The 20,121-nt window shown below is 38.9% G+C and overlaps 1 protein-coding gene across 30 annotated transcripts in view; it reads left to right on the plus strand.

Annotated features, from left to right (window-relative positions):
- Positions 1-20,121, plus strand: part of TENM3 (teneurin transmembrane protein 3) — a 1,325,064-nt gene that overhangs the window by 1,236,970 nt on the left and 67,973 nt on the right. For all 30 annotated transcript variants that reach the window (XM_068681265.1, XM_068681272.1, XM_068681274.1 and 27 more), the window contains 5 exons: positions 3,768-3,978; positions 4,482-4,583; positions 4,746-4,940; positions 6,346-6,546; positions 9,454-9,639. In XM_068681265.1, coding sequence (XP_068537366.1) covers positions 3,768-3,978; positions 4,482-4,583; positions 4,746-4,940; positions 6,346-6,546; positions 9,454-9,639 — 895 coding nt within the window. The remainder of the gene's footprint in view (positions 1-3,767; positions 3,979-4,481; positions 4,584-4,745; positions 4,941-6,345; positions 6,547-9,453; positions 9,640-20,121) is intronic.

Here is a 20,121-nt window from a genome sequence, read left to right on the forward strand (position 1 = left end):
CAGTGGCAGACTACCAGCTAATTGTGCGGCATCCTTTCGTTGGGTGAGGCAGCTTACTCATATAAGCTCCAAGGGTCATAGGAGCATGTTAGAAAAACACATGGATGGCCATGCGGGGTCTGATCAAAGGCCCATCTAACTCAATATTCTGTCTGTGACACTGGCCATTAGCAGATCTGTAGAGATTAATATAGCAGCATGACAGATTTGTAGTTATTCTTCCTAGAATACACTCCTGGCCTCCAGCATTTTAAGGCTGAAGGACTTCCTGAGTCAAAGGTCCTGTCTTTATATTTTATAACCTTTGAAAGATTTTTTTTTTCCTAGTTACCTTTGAACCCCTGGAAGCTTTTAGCATCTGTGACATTTGCATCAAGAAGTTTCACAGTTTAGCTATACATCTTGCATGATATATTTAGTGTGTTTTGAGACCGCTTCGTTGTAGCTTTACTTTGACACCCAGCTGGTAGTCTTTTGGAGGAGACAGTGTAGATTTTCCCAATAATTTCTTCTCAATCTCACCCATGATTTGTAGCTGTCTAGTGTCGTGAAGGACTAGTGTTTTTTCCAGCCTGTTCAATCATTCTTTGCATGAAAACTGCTTCAGTCCTTTGATCATCTTTTTGCTTTTCTGAACTCCTCCAGTTTTATTGTAGCCTTTTGAGATGAGGAGGCCAGAATGGCACAGAATACAGCTGATGATGAGCTGCCATGGTTTTGTTGAGTGCCTTAATGCTGTCTGCTGGGTTTTTTGTTTGTTTTGATGGGGTTTGTTTTGTGGTGTTTTTTTTTTTTTGTTTTTTTTTTGGTTTTTGCTGTTTGGTGTTTTTTTTAATCGTGGAACTGAAATTTCCTAAGAACTGTCTACCATAGCTCCCTGATCTCATTCCAGAATGATACAACTTGGCTCAGAGCCCTTCTCTAGATGTGTAAAGTTAGGGTTGTTTCATGAGGACTTCGTAGAGCAGGATCTCACCCATACATATATCACATTATGTTTGCGTCTCTTGAATGCTATCTACTCTTATCTCCAAGTCACAGAGTGACAAGTGCTAATAGCAAAATTTATGCAAATGAGCAACTGCTGCCTGTTTCTCAAACGTCAGTGTTTGAATTTTCAGATCTTGTGTCAAATAATAAAGAACTGATTACTACCTGCACCCTGCCAGCATTCATAAAGTTTCTGTACCAGCTGTCCCCGTCCAATATCTTTGCTCACACGCCTTTGATACCCTGCGTGCGTTACCACCACCATCTTCCTTAGCTCCCTCCTTAAAGCTTAGGTCCTTTGATGAGAATCCGCCTCCTCTCCATATGCAAAACCTGCATGTGACATTTTCCACTTTCTCCACTTCTGTTTCCCAAACCCTTCACCTGTTTATCTACGTCTTTGTTGTATCCAGTTAAACCAAACAGTAAAATGAAACTGGAGTCTTTCATTCCATAGCTGCATGACCTTCTGATGCTAATTATCCTACCCCTGTAATGGCCATAATGAAAGAATGCCAGAAATGAGCTTGGGAGAGATCTCAGTAAGTTCACAGCCCTGTCTTGGAACAGGATGGGCTATATCGAAACCATTCGTTTGTTAGTATTTCTTCACAACGTCATAACACAATGCAGCAAAATTAATTCTCCTTCACTCCCACGGTACAAAATATTATGAATACAGCATGTAGGAAACATTTTCGATATTATTGTAATCAGGACAAAGTTTTTGGTTTTGTTTCTCTGTTCTCCTTAGGTACCTATTATCAGTCTCAAGCACAGCCTCTGTGTGTGTCACAGACCAGTCTGAGATGCATAGTTCTCTCTTTCTGGGGAATCATAAATAAATCAACCAGAAATAATTGACAGTGGCTGTCCATTCAGAACCCAATCAATGCAAGCCTGAAAGTCTTTGTGACACTTTCTAAAAATGTCAGTTTCATTGCAGCCAGAGAATCAATATGTTTATTTAAAGAGACTTTAAGAATAAAAAAAGGACTTTGGTTTAAAGCAAAACTGAATGGAGTACTAGGGCAAACCAGCACATTTAGACTCAATATAAAGGTAATTAATTTAGCATCATAGGAGGGAAATAAAATTAGTATGTTTTTTGCTTATGAAGATAATTGTTTTTCCCAGTCTGTTTCTGTTATTCTGTCCTACATTAAAAAAAAAAAAAAAAAAAGGCCTTTAAAAGGGTTAAGATCAATTATTGTTTGCTGGGGGACAGACTGAACAGTAAATTCCCCTCTGTACGGCTTTTTAAATGTAGTCTAAAATGGTGCTCTGGTAACAACATCTGCCCTTATTATGTTACAGATACAAAGTCACTAATTGTACTGTGCTCATCAGCCATTAATATACTCTTTGTGGTCAATCAGGTAGTGTAATCATTTGCTCCTGTATCAGAAATATGTTTTTTAGCTGAAATTGTCCTACATAAAAATGACCCTCTGCAGTGTACAAATTACAAGGTCACTCCTAATGTCCATAAATGACTTGTTAAAGCACAGAACTGCCTGGGCTTTCTCTTTTTAAAAATATTAGTGAACAGCATGAGCAGGAAGAAGTGTTCTTGAGTCTAGTGGGAGGGAAAAAAATACAAAATTGTTTTTCTCTCTCAAGCATAATAATATAAATATTTAATTCTCTGACAAATGAGAATGTTGACTGGTTTTGAATAATCGCTCTCTCCCAAAACAGTTGCATTCATTTTCATGTGGTGCTGCACGTACAAAGTGACGGCACATCAAGGTACTGGCTCCTGCACATACTAATCGCATTTATGTTCTGTTCTGCTTGCTCAGACATAGCTGGGAAGGTGTCTCAGGTGTTGATAGAGGCATAGTAACTATGCATTTCTTTCACATCCTGAATGGTTGGAAGGTAAATCTGATTACCGTGGAGGAACATTCTTACAATACCAGTGAATTTTGACCTGCAAGCCTGCAATTTCGGGAAGAGAACAGGGACTTAAGCCCTATGCTGGGACAAAGGCTATCGTGTTTTCTTTTGTCCTAGGCACAGTTTATGAAGGCCACAAGTCAGGGCATAAAACCAGTGTTCTGGTCCTGGTAAGCGATGTTATCCTAGCTCGGGTGAATCAGTGGTCTCGCATCCTGGCCTTTACTTCAATAGGCCCTGGATGTAATTCCATTTGAGAGAGTTCTCAAGCACGTGCAAAGATTGAAGGTTTATGTGTAACATTTCCCCGTGTACAATAAACGTGTATTGAAGTGAGACTGTGAGCAGACTCAGCAGGGCCAGCAGAGGCTCTCCACCACAAGCAGTAATGTTTAAATAAAGCAGAACTTCATGTTTCAGCAAAATGATATACACGTTGACCGGAGGGACCTCCATTTTTTGTCAGTTTGTCATTTTCAGTAGTTGTCATTCTTTATGCTTTCCTTTTCCTCTTTTGGGCTTCTGCTAGAGGGAGTGGAAGTAAAGCTCTTCCTCTTCTTCTTTCTGAACTCCAAACTGTCTGAAATGGCGATTGAGCAGACAATTTAATCCTCAACATGGAAATAAATAAAAAGCCAAACAGATGGTTGGTGATGGGTATTACTGTTAATCCATGCACATGTAATGAGCTTGGAAAGTCAGCGCTCACCTGTAGGTCGGGTGGCAGTGGTGACTGCAGATTTATTTCAGCTGATGTTTTCCTCCACCCAGTGTGTGAAATGGGTTCGCTGGCCTGCACTCATGTCACCAAAAAAGCCCTTGCTATAAGGATGAGCACAGCTGTATGTCAAGCTTCCCTCTGTTCCCCCCTGCAGTATGACTTCGTGGAGCTCCTGGATGGCAGCCGGCTGATCGCACGGGAGCAGCGCAACCTGCTCGAGTCGGAGCGAGCGGGTCGGCAGACGAGGTCTGTCAGTCTCCACGAAGCGGGTTTTATCCAGTATTTGGATTCCGGCATCTGGCATCTGGCCTTTTATAACGATGGGAAAAATGCAGAGCAGGTGTCCTTCAATACCATCATTATAGGTAAGCATCATCTTCAAAGCTCTCACCAAAAGCTGGGCTCTGGTTGTGAAGTTTTTAAGCAATCTAGAGATAAGATTTTGTAGTCCAGTGATCTTTTTTCACAGATTTTCAGTTCATAGCATTTCTTTTGCTACTCAGAAACAGATGCAGAATATATATATATTATTTAATTGGTCTAAGGAACAAGCTATGTACCTTCTTATAAAGCAGTGCTTGAAAGGAGTACGCCGTCGTCAAGTCTTTGTTAAGCAGCACAGAGCTGTATTTTGAGTATAGAGCTCATCTTCTTGTACCATTATAATTGGAGCCTTCCTGTTGGCATGTAAAGTCATGAGATATTACAGGCAGCAGCTATAGAAAATAACAGCTATGCATGCTCCTCAAACAAAGCGGACATTAACCCTTCCCCGAGAACCGGGGCGTGCTGTCAGTCAGCAGCGGTTCGCGTGGAAGGCGCTGTCGCGCGGTGGGGCCGGTGAGTGATCCTGCTTTTTTTCCTGCAGAGTCTGTGGTGGAATGCCCCCGGAATTGCCATGGTAACGGCGAGTGCGTTTCTGGATCCTGCCATTGTTTTCCTGGCTTTCTGGGCCCCGACTGTTCAAGAGGTACCTCAGCCCAATCCTCTCCCCAAGTCAGTCTAAGCAAGCATGAAAACAAATACATTAGGAAAGAAATTGGCATGTGACAGGCTCCATACATGTTCTTCTTTATGAAGCGTTGATGAAAAAAACTCAATTCGAATCTTTCCGTCGTGCTTTATTCCACAGCAGCCTGCCCGGTCCTGTGCAGCGGCAACGGGCAGTACTCCAAGGGACGCTGCCTCTGCTACAGTGGCTGGAAGGGCACCGAGTGCGACGTGCCTGCAACGCAGTGCATTGATCCCCAGTGCGGGGGCCGAGGCATTTGCATCATGGGCTCTTGCGCCTGCAACTCCGGATATAAAGGAGAAAACTGTGAAGAAGGTAAACAAGTAAATATTTACCCCAGCACCTGCTGTTGTTGGTCAGGTTTCCAGCTGGCTCATCCAGCACTATTGATTTTGCCGGGTCTAGATCATATGCACTAATACCAGGAGGAGAAAGAAGCCTGTTTATCGTTAAATCTTACACATACTGAAATACATCCGTCGCATGGTGTTTCTTCAAAAATCAGTTTAGAATACTAAAAATCAAGTTTTGGAAGAATTAGTATCACTACAGAATTATTATACCTCACTTACCCTCAAGTAATCAAATGTGAAAGTTCTCACTAATGATATCTTTTTGCCAGTTTTTACTTTTTTGGGGAGGTATGAAGAAAGCACACAAAAAATAGATGTCGGAATTCAAGAATACTTACTGAATTTTCACAGTACAGAATAAATCATTAATGTATTGCTTTTGTTAGTGATCTTTTCCACCAACCACATTGTGGAAAGTGCTGATTCAAATGCATCACTGTGAAAAACGACACATCATTTTTGTATTCCAAAGATGTGCATAATAATATTCTTTCTGGTATGCTGCAAAATGTAGTTCATTTTCTATTCTATTTTTTTAGGGAGTAAAAAGTGCCATTTTATTCCTCAATGAAATTGATTTTATTGATCTCCACGTACAAAGTAATGCAATTAAGTCTCTGGAATTAAATTTTCAGACCATTGACCCTACAAGTGTAACATTTTATTGAGTCAAATTGCTAAATTAAATCTCGTCATCTAAAGCACATTAAAGTGAATTAAGAAGGATAGAGACTATGCAACTCATTTATTTCTGAAACACATTTAGGGTCCTGTAGAGCTGTCAAAACTCCATAGCAGTGGATCAGGTCAGTTGATACCAAGTGTTGCAGGGATTCTGGCAGTTGTTACGCTGTGATTAGGCAAAACAGAGATCAGTAGCTCGAGACCTGAAGCCAATCTTGTTGTAATTCAGAAAAATTAGCAAACCTTGAAAGGTTCTTTGTTAACTCGATGGCAGCCTGTGACTGTCTTGGAGTCAGTTACGTGCACACACAGATCTCACAATACCAGAAAGTGGTGTGGAAGTGATATGTTTTTTACAAAGAAAATTGCGGGTATGCTGACAGAGATTGGCTAGGACTTGTAGTCAATAATGATGATAAAGAGTGATTTAGCTTGTAGCCAGAGAAGGGAGGCTGGCACCAAGATACCTTGGTCTGCCCTGTCTTTTCCTCACTTGTTGCCGTGAAGCAAAGGTGAATTTGTCAGCTTCAGCCACTGATGTTTACTTTTAAGAGGAGTGCAATGCTGCATATTTCACAAGGTCTTAACGTGCAGATTAAGCCCAACAGTGCCGTGAGCACCTAGAGGTGATTATTGTTGTTAGAAATGACAAGTTTAAGCCAATCTTTCTCTTCTCCCTGCAGCGGATTGCTTGGACCCAGCCTGTTCCACTCATGGCGTGTGCATCCACGGCGAGTGCCACTGCAACCCGGGCTGGGGGGGCAGCAACTGTGAAATCCTGAAGACAATGTGCCCGGACCAGTGCTCTGGCCACGGCACCTACCTTCAAGAGAGTGGTACCTGCACCTGCGACCCCAACTGGACAGGTCCAGATTGCTCCAATGGTAAGGGTTAAAAGCACTCATGTTTTGTAAAACGATGATGTCCTGGATAGCATCACTTTAATGACATTATTGTGTTAGCACTGGACCTGCCAAGCTGATGCAAGCCTTTCAGATGATGTTAGCATGAGATGTGAATTGATTCAAAGGTTCAAAATTGCTGATGAATTTGAAGTATTTGGAAATTGCTTTGTTATTATCTGTTAGCCACTTTCTCCTGATAGCTCACATGCAACTACAGAATCTTCTTTGTACAATATATATAAGTATCATCTTAATACATCCAGTTAGAAACTACAGCAGTGAAGCTAGAGAGTCCGTTTAAAAAATCTTGAAGACATTTTTCTTGAAATCTTTGCTCAGACATACCAGTTTGAAGGCAATGCAAATGCAAGAATGAATCCTAAACAGCTTTCGAGGAAAGGTGCAGGCTGCCAGGGCAGAAGGAGCTGGTAGAGGTAAAGAAGTAAATGGGACTTCTTGAAGTCTGAAACTGTACTTATTAAAAGTTTAATCCGAGCTTAGAGGAAATAGGAGAAAATGACTGAAGTTTCTGTCCCAGGAAGCAGAATCTAAATATTTATAATAATGACAGCAGCCTTTTGACAAATATAAGTTTTTAGAATATTGTTTAGTAGCCACATATCAAGAGACAAATCATGTCTAACTGTGAGACATGTATTTGTCTTAAACAGTTCATCTAACAACTCAGATGATTTTGTTAATGAAAACTGAACACATGGGCTAGCTGGGTCTGTGCCAGCTTATGAATAAATATAACTTTTTTATGAGGAACCGTCTTTTTAAAGTAAATGTACTTCCTGACCAGGATCCGTTATACTCCATAATGTTTTATGTATATGAGAATGACAGGACAGAGTTCTAAACATTCAAGAAGAAGTGAGAGAGAGGAGAAAGTGTCTTCTATTAAATGTGTTTAGCAGAAAAAAATCTCATTTTCTTGAACTAAAAATGGCTATTTGTGAGAGATCTGTTGTAGTTCTCAGGCAAAACACAGATCCTCTATTTCTTGATACAGGGTCCATTACGGTGTTTTTGATTATTCAGTTATCCTCCATTTTCTACTTACTTTTCAAGGAATGATTGGTCATTATAATAAATGCAATATTTTTGATCTCAGATACTTCAGAACTGTCAAGCTCACAAAAGAGCATTGTAAAAATACACACAGATTATTTGCTGAAGTTGTGCAAAATGACCTTCAGACTGGTACACTAAAGAAGTAAATCTTTCCCATAAACATTTTGTTAAGCTGCTAGAAGAAAAAAGAATGAGTTATTTCCATCAGAGGAGTTTATAGGTTTGAAATCAGCAGAGCTTTCCTCTATCTTCATCAGCAGTTTGTCCGTTAATTAGCCCTTCAATTCCACTTCAATTAAATTAACTCTAATTAATAAGTTCATTACAAAGATTGACGCACCTTGCTCAAAGCTAGTGTGCTAAAAGCTGATAAACACCTTCACCCTAATGAAAAATTGATTAGATTGAAGAGAAATAAACCTTTCTTTTTTGGAGCTGCGTTGACGTTTTGCAACTCTAAAGTTAATCAAACCATCTTGGATCTCTTAATCAAAAATCTAATTCAAAGTAGATATAAAATGCTGTATAGGAAGGGGGGGGGGGGGGGGGGGATTACAGATGTCTTTCTCCAGAAACATTCTGGTCTGTTTCATATGGGAAATGTCACAGCTCCTTGGTACTGTGTTTAATGTTCCACAGCACTTGGAGACAGAGAGTTATCCTCTACTGGGGAAGAAAACCCTTACTGAGTGGAAAACTGGAAACCTTTGATGCACTGAAATCTGTTGAAAATAATTTCAGCCTTTTATTACTAAACTGTTTGTTGTCATTTACAAGAAAACAAAAACAAAATACAGTACTCTTATGAAGCAATACTCTTATGTGGTTACAACCAGCTGTATGCCAAGGAACCGAAGAATTCCCTCAGGCTGTATTGTAGCTTCTCTTTTTTTCTGTTGTCTGCTTAGCAGAAGTAAGGTTTTCTGGAGTCTGACTAAATGAACTGAAACTGTAAATGCAAAATCTGGCAGTCTAAATTATCATGTTGTATTAGCAGAGACTTAACATGCGTTGTTTGGCCTCTGTCTACCTTTGGCTCTTAACATATTTTTCAATTATTCTATCAGTTACAAGATCCTGTTACTATACGTAAATGACAAGTTAAATTGCTGTATGTTGATTTATTTTTTTAACAATCTATTATTTAAATCAGACTGCTCATAGCTGTCACTGATACAAATTTACTGAATGTAAAAGAGAATCATCTTTTATATTTAACAGATGTGTCAGTATGTCAGCATAGTACTAATTTGTCTCAGTAAGGCTGATTCTTTATAATGAAAAAATGTGTCAGAAATGGCACATTTTTACTTTGAAAGAAAACAGGGAGCAGGGTAGGGAGGGGAAACCTTGTTAAAATGAACTTTCATTAATAGTAGATCTTTGCCTACAATGTACAATGACCTAGGTATGTGGTATGTTTAGTCACTAGAAGTATGTTGTAACTTCTAGGTTTAAGTGCCATATAACCTAAGTTACGAAAGGCTGCTCTTAAGATGTACATGATCTCAAAAAAATGTAAATAAAATTTACTTAGAGCTAACAGAAGAACTGTGTACACTAAAGCACCACTAAGTCTAGTGGATAACTAAGTATTAACATGGAGATAAAACTCTGCTCCGTATTACATTGGGTCCTACCTGGAAATGCCTTTCACTGTAAATTCCGTTGATTTCATTACCAAAGATTTTGCCTTTCTTGTTCTTCACGTGTTGAATTAAAATCTAGTGCTGCTAATTAATGCGCACCCTCTCTCTCCTGTGTGCACTCTCTGCCTCCTTTTCTCCCCTGTTCCCCTCTCAAATCCAGAAATCTGTTCGGTGGACTGCGGCACCCATGGTGTCTGCATGGGTGGAACATGTCGCTGCGAGGACGGCTGGACAGGCGCAGCCTGCAACCAGAGGGCCTGCCATCCCCGCTGCACCGAGCACGGCACCTGCAAGGACGGGAAGTGTGAATGTAGCCAGGGATGGAACGGAGAGCACTGTACTATTGGTAGGCTGGCTATGCTTTAATGTGTCCTTGGTGCGGAACTCAAAGAGCCAGCACTGCTGGCTGTGTCTGAATAAGAAGCGTATTACTTTGATGCTTGTTTCTTCAAACAGAATATTTGCACTTGTCAGTCTGCGTAAAGGAATTGATATTTTAAGAAAGGAAATGGTTATATAATGGCTCATCAGTTCTTCAGAGCTAGTTTGCTGTGAAAAGAATTCCCTTTTCAATCTTTTCCCTTTAACTGCCTTTTTGCCGAGGAGGAGCCTACACTTATTTTAAAACATAAATATTTTCTTTAATTTATACTTTTCTATTTTTATGTGATAGCTTAATGTCTTTCGGAAATGAAGCTTCCTTTTGTTTTTCTTTTATTATTATTATTTCTCGGAGAAGAAGGTCTGAAAAGTGAATTTTGCCTATGCACAAAAACATCACTTTCACCTTGTAATATGTGATCTAACTACCCAAAATTACTTTCTTGTCAACATAATGCTCTATTTAAGAATTATATCAGTTTTTTATATGTAAATAACAGCAGTTCCATACAGCAGATTGAGAAGAAGTAATCCGTATTACAGCTTCTATGTTGCTGTAATTGAGTTAGTTCTAGCATGCGGAAACCTTTGGAGATTACTGTGCCTTTATTAATGGAGCTTTTCTTACTCAGTTATGTACAGTATGTATGACCCATGTACAGCGCATCCTCTCCACTGCCCAAGGCTTGACAGTGCATTAGCATGGGAGATTACTCCTGTAGATAAGGGAACTAAGGAAACAGAAGAAAGTGGAGGAAGTGTTGTCCAAAAGCTTGTAATTTTTAAGTTGATTTCGAATAGCCATAGAGCTAAAAAATCACAAGATAGGACAGTAAGTCTAATAGTGGTAGAGGTGATGGATGTGAATATTGCGTGATTTTCTTTTGCCACAGGCTGTAAAGAAGCTGGAGAAGTTAAACTTCTGTCAATGTTTTGGAAGGGCTGTAACTTGGAGTGTGCGGGCATGACTGAGTCATCACTGGGGCATGAGTATCTAGAGAAAAGGCCCAAGCTACATTCCCAAATAGCTGTAGCCTTGGCTGGCAGGCAGGATAGTGTTGCTGTACGTGGCAGTCACAGGAAACAGTGGCCTGAGCTTTGAGGGCAGGGAAAATGAAGGTCTGTTTTGGCTCTATTACTGATACCCACATCATTGCACCAGGAAGACAAGTCAAAATTCCATTTTGTAGAAGGGAGTCAGGTGTGAAGTAGTAAGATTGATTTGTGAGTTATTTTTAAAGAAATCACAATTGATTTTTTTGTTTGTTTGTTTACAAATGAGAGTGCCCAGATGTAGAAGGGGGAGTGGCGGGGGGCAAGATGCAACTGTGTAGGACCCTGGGAAGAATTGATGGGGTTAATATTTTTGAGGAGCTTCCAGAAAACATGCTGACAAAGTGAGTAGCGAGGTGGGGAGAGAACTGCTTTTTAAACAATAAAATAAAGTAAATCTTTAGAAGTAGGATAAAACCTTTCCCTTGACCACTTTAACTTGCCAACGAGCAATTACTCAGCAGATCACTCTGCTGTTGGTCTCACTGACCTTGGCAGCATTTCAAGGGTTGTAGTTATACACGGATGAACTGCTCTTGAACAATTTTTCCAACATATTAGGCACAAACAAGTTTTTCCTCAGTGCTGGCCAAGCAGGTTTGTCTTCCCACCTGTTTATTCTTCAAATGTGTGTTTACTTTGTGGCTGCTGCTATAAAAATAGTTTGATTTGTTTATATTACCCTCACAGCCTTGAAGACATGTAATGAGGTACAGTCTGTAGCCTGCTGTTAATATTTATTTTTCCTAGTGCTGTTTTCTTCAGGACCCCAATGCTATGGAGAAACCAGGTTATTTTACTGTTCATTTCCAAGAGTTGTTCCTACTTAGTGGAGTAAAAATTGATGCTTCCTCAGCTTGGTAAATGGAGAGTCAATTTGCTTTTCTCTCACCTGTCCTAGAGTATATAGTAGCTCCCTCTAAGCAATAAATTTCAAAATACTAAGGACATCAGAACATGTCTCCATGCATACCAGCTCTTTAATGTCACCCTCCATTTGTAGCCCAAGCATTTTGCTGTTATTTACAACTCCCAGTTTGGTAGCAGAATATTTATCTAACTTCTGTTGAGCACAGGAAAGACTCCCACTCTGCCTTCATATCCCCAAAATTGAAATAAGGGCATCTTTCTTATTTCTGAGTCATTAACTGTTTAGCTACAGCAGTGTGAAAAATTTTAGAAATACAGATTTGTTTGTCTGATGCAAGTATTAGCTGGAAGGCACATAAAATGCAATGGCCTGCATTTACAACTTCTTTGGGAAAGGAACATTCCAAAGAAGTTGTAAATTTTTAGGCCAATGCACTTTATTCACTTTTGGGGAGAGGAATAGCCCACCAGATCTCTAGCTGGTTGCACAGAATGCAGTAGATAAGTATGCATTAAGTGCAGAGGTGCTAACTGGAATGTTCACTGAATCATCAAAGTCCATAACTCATTTGGATCAAAGACATAATGTGTTTTTTTTTGTGAGGCGTGAATGCCACTTCAAATGTAAAAACGTTTTGCACCTCAACTTAAAATTTTTATGTATTTCTAAATGTTGACTGTTTGTCCAGTCTCATTTTCAGTTATCCCACTGTTTGTATTTTTAGTTGACTTTTATTAAAGGACAGAAAAAAGGAAAAAAAAGAAAACATAAACTTATTGCTGTAATATAAAGAAGATAGTAGTGGTACTCTTCTCTAAAATCTTTTACGCCCTTGATTGCTTTTTGAGTTATTATGTTTTTTGTTTATATTCCCAAGATACTCAAATGGAAATCTGGCCAAAGGAAAGTCTAATTGCTCTAAAATTTCAGAGACCATTTGTTTCTTTTTATTCCAATACTTCAGGACTTTGAGAAGCAAAATAATAGATGATTGCAAAGGTTTGCTTTTTTTGTTCAGACAAAATTTTGACATCTGCTACTCAGCATGCATTTGTTAAACATCAACATTTCTCTAAGGCCAGGGATCACAAGACTGGAAATGGGTTTTAATATACATTTAATGTTTTGTACATTTGGTTTGTGAGAGAGAACAGAATAGACTAAATGAATTAGATTTTTCCAAGTTTTTCAAGCAATGTGTGTAGTAAAGTGGGCAAGGTTTTTTTGACTACTGCGGTAAGCATGATGTGTGCTGCTGACACCCACTGGTCCGTTGTGCATCTCTAGCAAAGGGTAGCTCTGACGTAAACACCGTACTTAATGTGGGCCACACCTGTGAGTCATTTTCTTTGCTCTGAACACATACTTCCAAAGATTTACATCAAAGATGTTCACCAAAACACTACACAGTGCTGTGATTAAATGAATCTAATGAGAAATAAAGAAACTCAAGAGTCATTGCTTTGTTTAGCATCTTAAAATATTGAACTAAACACTGGCACTATATATTCCAAATACATATTCCATTTTAAGGCTATCTAAATTGCTTACTGTCTTTTCCCTCTAGAAAATCATAGCATTTTACCATTTCTTGTATCCATGTGAAAGCAGGTTAAATCTACAGTTTATTGCAAAGCTACGGAAAATCACCTGTCAATTGTTTATTTGGTCTGGGAGTAACACTGATGGATCTGGGTTCAGCGTCCATGTATTACTTTGTGAAGCTTAACCTGCATCTCAGTGTGATACAAGACCACACATGCACAGCTGGTGCCCAGGTGAAAGCCTGGATGAAAATTTGCTCTGTAATAAAGTTTTTATAACACAGTTGTGCTAAGATATGTTTTAGTTTCCTTTCTATCCTGGCTTGCAATGAGTTCAGTGACCCTCTCCTGTCTTAGTTGTTGCTCTGTGAGATCAGAACAGATATTTCACACGTCTCATTATTTTTTGTGATATAACTGTTATGTACCATGAGTAAATTAAGTAACTGTCTTAGGAAGCCCATAAATATGAATACTTTTCCAGCTGCTTTTCCATTAAACTCTGTTAGCTGAATGAAATTAGTAAATAATTATGTTGGTGGGGAATCTGCTATATCCATGTGCTGTGTAACATCTCAGTTTTACAATGCAGCTTAATTTTTTCTATAGACCAAATTAGTTTTAGGGTAATCTAAATTGCAAATTGGCCAATTTGCATTAAAACTATGCCTTCTTGTTCAGATTTGTCAACACCTCTTTTTTAAAAAGTCTTTAACATTAAGCATGGGTGGGTAAGACCATCTGTTTATGGAGCTTGCCTGCAGCTCCATTACTTAACACATGAGACAGGTTACAGCTGTTTAATTGTTATCGTGTTGAACGATTATCTTTCCATCCAAAATTAATGTTTATATATGTATGCATGGAAAGCAAGTCATTAAACGTAAGTGATCTAAATGTGGATTAATGTCATTAAGCATTGATATTAATCCCTCAGGAGGGCTAAAGTTAGCGTAGTGGTATTCAAGCTACTTTAGAGTGCTGTGTGATGCTACCTTACCTGGTACACAGAACTGAAATTCACATCCAGTGATGGTCTGCTGTAGAAGAATACAGCTTGTAATATGTTTGTATTCCTTTGGAAACTGGGATCAAAATGTTTTAGCATCTAAGAATTTTCCCTAAAAGTAGTTGAGAAAAAAATAACAAGGGTCAGAGAAGTGCTTAAATTAAACTTTTCTCTGCATTAAATAATGTTAAAATCAATCAAACAAAAAAATGAATTTTCTTTAGCAAGAGCTTTATAGTTTCAGATATCTTAACTAGAAAACCAGGGAAGTCATCCAGTTTAGATTTTCAGAACTACAGAAAAAAAAAAAAATCTGGAGCATGCTCCTGTAAATTCATTTACATTAGTACAGGCTCTGCCCTGGTTAATGGGAAAAAAAGATTTTGTGAGTATGAACAAACATGAAGGTATTTGCATGCTGTTTTTCTATGTGACCATGAGCAGCTCAGAGGTATTCCTAGCACTGAGGAATGCTTACTTTAAAAAGTATTCTCCTTCCCTAAACCATGTGATCTGCACCTGCTTTCTTCAACATGTGTTTAGCTTAGGTCTCCTTATATTACAGATTTCAAATAAGACTACATGGAAATGGCACTTCATCCCTTTATAAGATCAGAGAGTAAGTCAGGACAAATGTTTTGCTCCTGTTAATTAAATGAAGTCCTCATAGAAAACTTGGTTTACCTATATATCATTACACCATATATCTTTGCAGTATGAGTTTGACAAACAAAATTATGGAGCATTTTGAGGGTTCACTTGATGTTCCCCACCTTTTGCAGGTTAGAGGGAAAGCAACATATATTATGATGACTATCCTTATCTCAATACTGATGCTAATATGGCAAGTATGTTCTACTTTTCTACAGAGCTTAAATTACCAAGTATACTCACATTTCACAGTGTTTTAATGTTTGTGTTAGGAAAAATGTGCCTTAATGTCTTCATGCCAAGAATTCTTCATAAACATTAAGATTCTTTTGAGATTTTAGAGTTTTGATCAGAAGAAAATGTTTTCATTCAAAATAGAATAAATACTGCTGTATTAATACATTCTATAATTATCAAAATTCCTCAATATGTCTGTTTCCTTAGTGTAGAGTTCATGGAATTACACTAAGTGCAAATTTCACCTTAAATTAAGATCTGAAGGAAGGTATATCCTTTGCCATTCAAACCTTTTATTTTCAGATAAAATCTGACAAAGATTCAAAACTAATTACATCAATATCAATTAGGGCACACAATAATTGTGAGTGAAATCCTACTTTCAAAATTAATGTCTCAAAAACACCTGACCTCACTGGAGTCAGGATTTCACCCCACTATTTATACCTGTACTATCAATGCAAAAACTTAATAGAAAAGAGAAGATAACTTTCTTGGCACCCAGAGGATTGATAACCACAGTTTAACAATATTTCATGGAATTTAGTGCAAATGTGGTTTTCATCTTCCCTGTGCCTGAAGAGTATGTTATTAATTTTCCAGGCCAAATCTTGAATATGCAAAATAATGTACATGCTTTGTAACTATTAAAATACTCCATTACCAGCTAACTTGAAGATAGTGCCTGCGTATCTGAAACTGTAAAACAAAGTGAATTATTTGTTCAGGCCTTAACACATTCCAAGACCAAGTATCTCAAATACAAATTATCTGTTAGCATACTTTAAATTGCTAATTGGTTGATTTGCATTTAAATGAGGACCACATGTGAAGTTCAAGTTAGGCACATTTTCAGAAAACAGCAGTATCCTCTGAGATGAGAAGAATTTTAAAGTGTGTTGCAAAGCTTACTTCAGATGAAGTGGCCAGAAAGTGGGTGCTATTGTAAGTTGTATAACTAGCTACCTGCTGGTCAGACACATTCTGAAAGTATCTCTAGTCAGAAAGAAAGATGGAAACAATAATTCTTCCCATCCCATCCTGTCCTGTTCCATGCCCTAATATGTTTTCAAGCCAAATTTAACCTTCATGCAGTTCTTATGCTATGCATCAGATTATACATGCATCTCTAGCAGCTCTTTGAGAGTTTGTTAGAGGTCTCAAAGAGGTGTTTGAACTTTTTCATCCTTAAAGTGTGAGACAGTTTGAAATCCTTAATGGCATATACCCTTTCTTCTAAATCCTTTTTCAGTTAGATAGATGTTAAATAGAGAACAACACTGCTTATGAACATATTAGAAAACATGTACCAAACTTACAATGTCTATTATAGCCTTAAAAGCAACTAAACCTTTTATTCTAAGAGTTGTGGTTTCCAATACTAATGATAAGAAGTATTGTTTTAAAGTAAGATTGGGATTGCCTCCAGAACAAAAAATCTAGAGGATAGTGGGCTTCGGTGCCTTTGAATGTAAAAGCCCGTGGAAGGTTTCTGTGAGGAACTGTTGCGGTTTTGGCGAGGGATAAATTGCAGTGAATTCAGTTCTCCCTGTGAAGACTTAAGCACTAGGACTATGTAGACGTTGGAGAAAAGCGCAGAAATGATGAAGGTATGATTTTGGGTTGAGAATTATGTTTTGGCCTACCTAGGGAGGAAAACAAAGAAAATTGCCGGAAACCATTTTTCCAACCATGTGTTCCCCTTTACAAGAAGGGCAAGATGGAAATTTAGGAGTAAGAAAGTCTCAAAAGGAAAGTGTTTGTAATCCTCCTCTATTGGCAGCAACTCTCTGAACATATGGTATGTCTAAGACAAGGTTCTTACAAACTCAGAAAAAGGATGACGACCATGAGTTGCATACACTGGAAGAACATGTGCTTTCAGTACTGTTAGGTGATGAATAGAGAGAATTATATTTGCAAATGATACCAAAGCCTGCTGCCCCCAAGCACTTTGGAAGACGGGACAAGAATTTAAAATTACTTTAACAAATAGAACAGGATTTGCAGAAAAATAGGTGCAATTCGATGAATGCAAGATTTTGTGCTTAAGTCAGAATAATCAACTGCACAAAGTCACGTTAGGAAGCAGCTCACCAGGTAGAAGAGACTCAGAAAAGACTGTAGTGAATCATGAATTTGACATGAGTGAGCTGCTCCGCAGCCAGGCTAGAACAGTGGCTTTAAAATTGTAGTGAATTGTGGCCTCCTGTAAGTTTTCTGGTAGCTGTATGGACCTCCTCGGAAATTTCATATGGATGCATGACTTTTTTTAGTCAGCCTTAGAGAATAAAAGCAGTTGCATAAAGGAATCAATACATCTTTCCCTAAGTCTGCTATGGACGGGATAAGAAGTGCTGGGTTTAAATATCACAAGGGATATTTTTTCAGTACATTTGAAAGATGTTTTAATTGCCAGGGTAGTTAAGCTGCGGCTGGGTGGACATGAGAGGGACGTTCTTCAAGGTGCGCTGCTAGGAGAAGTGAACCAGAATGAGAAACTACAGGCTGAGACTTGAGTAGGTTAGAGTGGTTAGGGCAGAGCAGTCAAATGTTTTTTGTACCAGTTCCCCCAAAACAAACACAAAAAACTTGGTTCACACGAACTGCATTCTCCCTAAAGTTTGCAATGAAGCTCTCAAGAGTTTCTCTTCTGTTGGCAAGTGTCTGTGAAAGCACTGAGAAAGCAGTGTGCCTCATCCCCTGTTACTGCTTGGCTGTGCATGGAGTCAGCTATAATGTTCATAACACTTCGTTAGCACAAATGGCAGAAGTGTAGGTGGCTCATCAAAGCTTCCCTGTCACTCACCGTGAAAAAATGTAATGTCACAGAATGGAATTTCTTTTTTTTGCCCTTCCTTTTTTTTTTAAAATTTATTTTGTGTACGTAAGACCTGAGAACTTTCAGCTGCCCAAAAAACAGGTTAAAAGAACATCAGTAACAAAATCAAAAACATAAAGCCGGGAGGCCATGAGGCAACACTCAGTTGGCCCTTCTGTCATTGTCATGATGATTAGAAAAGAAACAACATATATAGTATCAAATACATTGTAATAAAAATATAGCTACATGGAGTGCTGAAGAAGGGCTGTCAGTTCTGTACACTGATGAAGGAAGAAGGGTATAAAAATTATTTTTTCCTCTTTTAGCTCTCTTCTCTCAAATTTCTGCTGTTTTCTTTAGGAGGGAGAGGCTGTAATGTAACAAAGAAGGGAGGCAACTGCTGGTGTTAGGGGAGAGGACACAGGGGTGCTGCTCGCACTTTCAGGGTAGAGGAAGCAAAAAATAAAAGTTTTTAATTTGGGCAGACTATGAATGACATGGCTTTGGTCACATTCTTTTGTATTTTTACATCTAGCAGTGCTATGAGGTCAAATTCTGCTCTTGCTGCAAAGTAACTCATGACTCCTGTGGAGCTGTTGAGTTGACGCTGTAATGGGCTATTATATGCTACAAAAAATACGTGGTATGTTGTAGTTTAGTGTGTAGATTACAAAGATTATGGTGGGTGAAAATGTCTTGTGAAGGGGTGTGGCAGCTTCACGCTGTTGGCTAGCAGAGCTCCACCGCAGCGCTCTCTCACTCACCCTTCACAAAGGAGCTGGGTTAGAAAATACAATGGAAAAGGGCTCAGAGGTTGACATAAGGACAGAGAATTGTTTACCAAGTACCGGGACATGCTAAACAGATTTAGCACAGGGAGATTAATGTATTGCTTATTGCTAATAACAGAGTAGAACAGTGAGAAATTAAAAGCAAACTAGAAAACACCTTCCCCCCATCCACACTCTTCTGCCTCCTCCCCCTGAGCGGCACAGGGGAATGGGGGTTATGGTCAGTCCCTAATACTTGGTCTCCACTACTCCTTCATGGTCCCTCCCTGCCCCTGCTCCACATGGGGTCCCTCCCACGGGATGTCGTCCTTTCCGAACTGAGCCTGGGAGGCTGCCCACAGGCAGCAGCTCTTCAAGAACTGCTCCCACGGGGTCCATCCCCCAGGAGTCTGCAGGGCTGGTTCTCACTCCTCTCTCCCAGCTGCTGTTGCACAGCAGTTTTCTTCCCTTTCCAAAATCTGCTCTCCTAGAGGCCCAAGCAGTGTCACTCTTTGGGTCAGCTCTGGCCAGTGGTGGGTCTCTTTTAGAGCCGGCTCTAGTCTGACATGGGGCAGCCACTGGGCTCTGCTCACAGAGGCCACCCCTGCAGCCCCCTGCTACCAAAACCTTGCCATGTAAACCCAATACAATGATAATAACATAAACTACTAGAAATATAAATTTGCTATACAGTATTTAAAAACATGTCACTGTTATAATCCTTTATGATGGAATAATCAGAATAATGCAGTGCTATAAGTATCAATTAAGGAACATCAAATCAATGGGTATGTGACTCATGCTGATTTAAACAGGAACTGATTGGGATAAATGGATTTAATATGTACTTTTATTCTGTGGCTATTCTTTCTTACCTAGAGGAAGTAGCATATGAATAATCTAAGGAAGACATTGACTTACATCTCTGGTAGGAGACTAATGGGAGACATTAAATTTAAAAAAAGAATAAAAAAGGTCTGGGTTCTGACTGGTTATGAAATATGACATGTTAAATGTGAATTTGCCTGACTGCTACCACTTCTTTGTAAAACACATTAATTTGCCACATGTTTATATGCAAATCTACACCCATTGATAATACAATTTATATTTTATATTGACTGCCACTTACATGTTCTTGGATTTTGACTGTCCTAGAAAATGTGCAAATTTTATACTTGTTTTTCTTTATTCCATTTGAAGCTATATTAACTCCCTCTTGAAAGTCCCTGCTTGAAATAATATCAAAACTTTAAATTTCACAGTCTTAAACCCTGCAAGAAAACTGTTGCGCATACATTGTCTGGTCTATGGCTAGTTTATTAGACTCTTTAAGGACTTCACATAACCCAAATGTGCCAGATGTTTAAAAATATCACAAAGAGGAGCACCTGCAGAGATACTCCATCCTCCAAATCCCACCTAGAATTCTCTGCACAGAAGGGAAAATGCTTGTATTTTGTATTTCCACACAGAACTGGGTTAATC

This window comes from Anas acuta, chromosome 4 (assembly GCF_963932015.1).
Source record: "Anas acuta chromosome 4, bAnaAcu1.1, whole genome shotgun sequence".
Lineage (NCBI taxonomy): Eukaryota > Metazoa > Chordata > Aves > Anseriformes > Anatidae > Anas > Anas acuta.